The following is a 4,903-nucleotide window of genomic DNA, read 5'->3' on the forward strand; positions in this document are numbered from 1 at the left end:
CCTCCCTCCAAGCATCACTCTTTAATTGAGAATTCCTGTAGACATCCAGACTCGAATCAAAAATGACAGAAAAATTGGACACGGCAACTATTAATTTTTCTTCCATTTTTTTGACAGCGGTGACAGCGGGAAAATGTATCTCTAGATATGAAACCATAGCAACGGCAATAAACAATTTCTCGCCGCAGAGTTTCCATTGGCTGCCGCCCCACTTTTTGACGTTCTCATTTGCATAAAGTATCCAGCGAAATACTTTTTCGCCGCGCCGCTGTCGACCATTCGCCGCGACGTGCCCCATAATGCCTTGCGGTGGCGTTTCTGCCGTCTGACGTAGTTCCATAGGAAATGAATGGGCTTTGCCGTCGCGTCAGATAACTTGACGCAGGTGGACACGCGGCTTAAGAGTAGGTCCTAACGTGCTGATTTAGGAGTAACTCTCAAAAATAAGGGGCGTTTCACTCCTAATTTTAGGACTCCTAACTTTTTAAGATAAGTGTAATTCACAAAGCATTTTAGCGCTAAAACTAGCTCCTAAATCTATAAAAAGCTAAGAGTCCTCTCGAGGACTCCTATCTCACTAAGAGTAATTCAGGAAGGATCCTAACATGGCTGCTGCAGGCAACATTTTGGAGAGATTCGACGATAGTGAGCTTCTAAAAAGGTATCGCCTCAATCGCGATGGCATTTTGTATGTGGTAGAGTTGGTCAGGGATGCCATCACATCGCCAACTAATAGAAACCATCCGATTTCACCGGAGATTAAAGTTCTAACAACTCTCCGCTACTTGGCCACCGGTAAAATGCAGCTGTGCAACGGAGATGATATTGGCATCTCTCAGCCATCTGTCAGTAGAATTTTGCACCAGACACTGAATGCCCTATCAAGACCCCACATAGTGCGGCAGTTCATTTGCTTCCCCACCGGTGTGAGGGAAATAAATAAAAACAAAGCCGATTTCATGGCTATTGCTGGGCTACCCGGTGTGGTTGGAGCAATTGACGGGACGCATGTGCGCATAATTTCTCCTTCTCAAGACGAGGACGTGTTTGTGAACAGGAAGAAGTATCACAGCATCAACACACAAGTTGTGTTCGATCCCAATTTCCTGATTTTGGATATTGTAGCAAAGTGGCCAGGCGCAACACACGATTCGCGGATCCTGCACGAGAGCGGTGTGAGGCAGCTGTTCGAGCGACATCATGTCCCAGCTGGAAGTCACTTGGTAGGGGACAGTGGATATGCCAGCAGGACGTGGCTGCTGACCCCATACATGAACCCTCAACCGGGACCTCAGTTGCTTTACAACAGGTAAGCCCATACTATGTTTGCTTTCTTTTAATAACAGTAGACATATTGAGAAAACACGTTAATTGTATACCACAAAGGATATTTGATATAGCCCATAACATAAGTCACGAAATAGCCTATGGGGAAAAGGGCTGTAGTGAACTTTAATTTTCTATTCTCACTGAAGACGTTATCAAGCGTCATTGAGCATTTTAATAAGCTTTATATGAACCCGGTGTATTATACTATGTTTGTTATAGAGCACATAAGAAAACCCGCAATGTCGTGGAGAGAGGCATCGGGCAGATGAAGCGGAGGTTTCATGTTCTGCATGGGGAAATCCGCCTCACCCCTGAAAAGGCAAGCAGGGTCATCACTGTGTGCGCCATTCTGCACAACCTCTGCAAAAGGCGAAATATTCCGCAGCCAGATGATGAAGATGAGGGTGGTAATGATGACGACGATGATGATGAGGCTGCTGAAGGTGGAATGGCTATTGCCAATCAGAGTGGGTTGGCATACAGGGACCATTTCACAAATACGCACTTTGGGTATGTATTTCAATTACAATTGGTGAGGCTTAATCTGCATTTGCAAAAATCAGTCAATACACACGTTGTTTTAAACTATTGCATTCATTTATTCATTAGTTTCTGTGTTATTCAGTATTTTCATTTTTTTTGGAATAATATTCCTCCTGCAAATGCACAAGTCTCTCCTGTGCCTCGACTAGGCTGTGCTGTTTTTTGAGAAGACTAATCTTCAGCCTTAATTTCTCTAGATACAGGGACGCTGCAGGACCACCAGCAGAACCACCAGCTGTAGTCCCAGCAGACGCAGGGCTTGGAGTCCATGGCGCGAGAGAGAGAGGGAGAGGGGGAAGAGGGAGGGGTGCGAGAGGGAGAGGGGGAAGAGGGAGGGGTGCGAGAGGGAGAGGGGGAAGAGGGAGGAGGGCGAGAGGGAGGGGGGCAGTAGCATTGCTGTGATCATCACCTCTGGCTCTGTGAAAGAGATTTATTTTTAATTATTATTTAGAGTTTTTATTTTATTTATTATATGTTCATGAATTGCAGTTGCACTGGCTCAGAGAGAGTTTTTTTCTTTTTGTCAAGCTCATGGAATATGAGGCATATGCAAAATGATTATAAGTTTGATTAAAAGTATTATTATGTTTTATATTAAGACATTATTTGAGACTTTGATTAAACATGATAATCATATAATTATGATTTTGTTGCATTTGTGAATCATTCATTACGAGTCAAATCTTAAAATTAGAAAAACTTACCTGTTAAGTTCAACAAGTAGTTGCATTGCGGGATCAATGCTCCCCTCCATCCCCGTTATGCTGGTGTCAGAAAATCCAAGGACACTATATACCACTGAGGCAATAGGAGATAAGTCCTTTGGTGCTGAGCCTCCTCCTAATAAATGCAATACATATTTTGAATTACAGACTGTGATGAAATGTACAGCAATGTTCATTTATTTATAACACATGTTGTTCTTTGTATGGATTTATACATTGAGTTATATGGAAAAAATATGTTGTACCTGTGGCAGTTGTTTGTCGCTTGAAGTCTGCAATCTCTATCCTCGCCTGAGACTGCAGACAATACCACCGCTTTTCACATTCCTCTTCGGTTCTCGTCAGGAGAGGGAATGCAGCATTAACCTGCATGCAAATACTCTGCCATGCTTTTTTTTTTGTTTTTGTGGAGATCCCAACTCCAAACTTTCCTTTGATAACAGCTTTCCTTTCATCTACAAGTTGAGAAAGGAACAATAATTGTTCCTTGGTCCAGTTGGGTTTTCTCTTCCGTTTAGCAGCAGATGTGTCCGATTCAGCCATGGTTATTCTAGCCCTAAAATTAAAATGCTTTTTATATAGGCCTACATATCCACTGATTGTCTAATGAGCTGGCAGGCTTGTCAGTAGGCCCACCTGGCAGACAATAAGCTAATTGCATCTTGGTTTTATATTAAATCAGAGAAAAATAAGAAATGTGTATTCATACATCTTTATTTGCACATAGCACAAGCTATTTCCCAAAGTATTTCTATCATAAATGCACTCTTAACTCTCAATTCCTCTCAGCCAATCACTGTGGGCATAGAAGGTAGGAACATGACATCATCCTTAGCAACAGGGTCAACACCGCCCTCTAGTTTTAGCTAAGGAGTCCCTCCCATTCCTTAGTAAAAGTTGGACTTATCAGCTTTGTGAATAGGTTTTAAGAAATAACTCCTTACTAAGAACTTTTAGTGCTCCTTAGGAGTACTCTTAGCGCTAAGATAAAATGTTTTGTGAATACGGCCCCAGGTCTTTAGTCTGGTATCGGTGAAAGCGGATAACGACGGATCGCGGCCTCTCATGCGGGCCCGGTTTGGGTGCCAGAGTGCGGTGAGCCCTGCCCTGAACTTGACCACCAAACACCTCGACGAGAAGCTCGGAGAAAAAGGCGGCGGGGCGCGCACCTTCAAGTGACTCTGGTAAGCCCACAATACGAACGTTCTGTCTCCTGCTCCTCCCTTCCAAATCCGATAGTTTAGCTTTCAACAGCTTGTTATCTTCCTGCAGTGAGGAGCACGTAGCCTCAAGTTGCTCCAGGCGTCCGCAAACAGTTTCTGCATTCTCCTCGAGATCAGTTATGCAGGTGAAACTCGAAAAATTAGAATATCGTGCAAAAGTTCATTTATTTCAGTAATTCAACCTAAATGGTGAATCTAATTTATTATATAGACTCATTACATTCAAAGTGAGATATGTCAAGCCTTTATTTGTTATAATTGTGATTATTATGGCTTACAGCTTATGAAAACCCCAAATTCAAAATCTCAGAAAATTAGAATATTACATCAAATCAATAAAAAAAGGATTTTAAATACAGAAATGTCGGCCCTCTAGAAAGTATAATCATGCATATGTACTAAGTACTTGGTTTGAGCCCCTTTTGCACAAATTATTGCCTGTGGCATGGATGCTATCAGTCTGTGGCACTGCTGAGGTGTTATGGAAGCCCAGGTTGCTTTGATAGTGGCCTTCAGCTTGTCTGTATTGTTGGGTCTGGTGTGTATCATCTTCCTCTTGACAATAGTCCATAGTTTCTCTATTGGGTTCAGTTCAGGAGAGTTGTCTGGCCAATCAACACAGTAATACCATGGTCAGTCAACCAGTTACTTGTGGTTTTGGCACTGTGGCACTTGGCACTGTGGACAAGTCTTGCTGGAAAAAGTAATTCAGCATCTCCATAAAGCTTGTCAACAGACAGGAAATATGAAGTGCTCTAAAATATCCTGGTAGACAGCTGTGGTGACTTTGGACTTGATAACACAGTGGACCAACACCATCAGATGACATGGTGCCTCAAATCATCACTGACTGTTGAAACTTGACAGTGGTCTTCAAGCCCCTTGGATTTTGTGCCCCTCCACTCTTCCTCTAGACTGTGGAACCTTGATTTCCAAATGAAACGCAACATTTTATTTGGATCAGTGATGATTTGAGGTATCATGTCATCTGCTGCTGTTGGTCCACTGTGTTATCAAGTCCAAAGTCACCACAGCCATCTACCAGAAGATTTTAGAGCGCTTCATGCTTCTGTCTGTTGATAA

General features: G+C 42.8%; 1 protein-coding gene across 1 annotated transcript; it reads left to right on the forward strand.

Moving 5' to 3' along the window:
* Nucleotides 1–605: 605 nt before the first annotated feature.
* Nucleotides 606–3,776, forward strand: LOC307256628 (putative nuclease HARBI1; the record flags this gene model as incomplete). The annotated part of the gene is made up of 3 exons (XM_080035662.1): nt 606–1,309; nt 1,549–1,800; nt 3,620–3,776. 3 exons carry the CDS (start codon nt 606–608, stop codon nt 3,774–3,776), a joined length of 1,113 nt encoding a protein of 370 aa, XP_079891788.1.
* Nucleotides 3,777–4,903: the final 1,127 nt, after the last annotated feature.

Source organism: Ammodytes marinus (assembly GCF_949987685.1).
Source record: "Ammodytes marinus genome assembly, chromosome: 10".
Taxonomy (NCBI): Eukaryota; Metazoa; Chordata; class Actinopteri; order Uranoscopiformes; family Ammodytidae; genus Ammodytes; species Ammodytes marinus.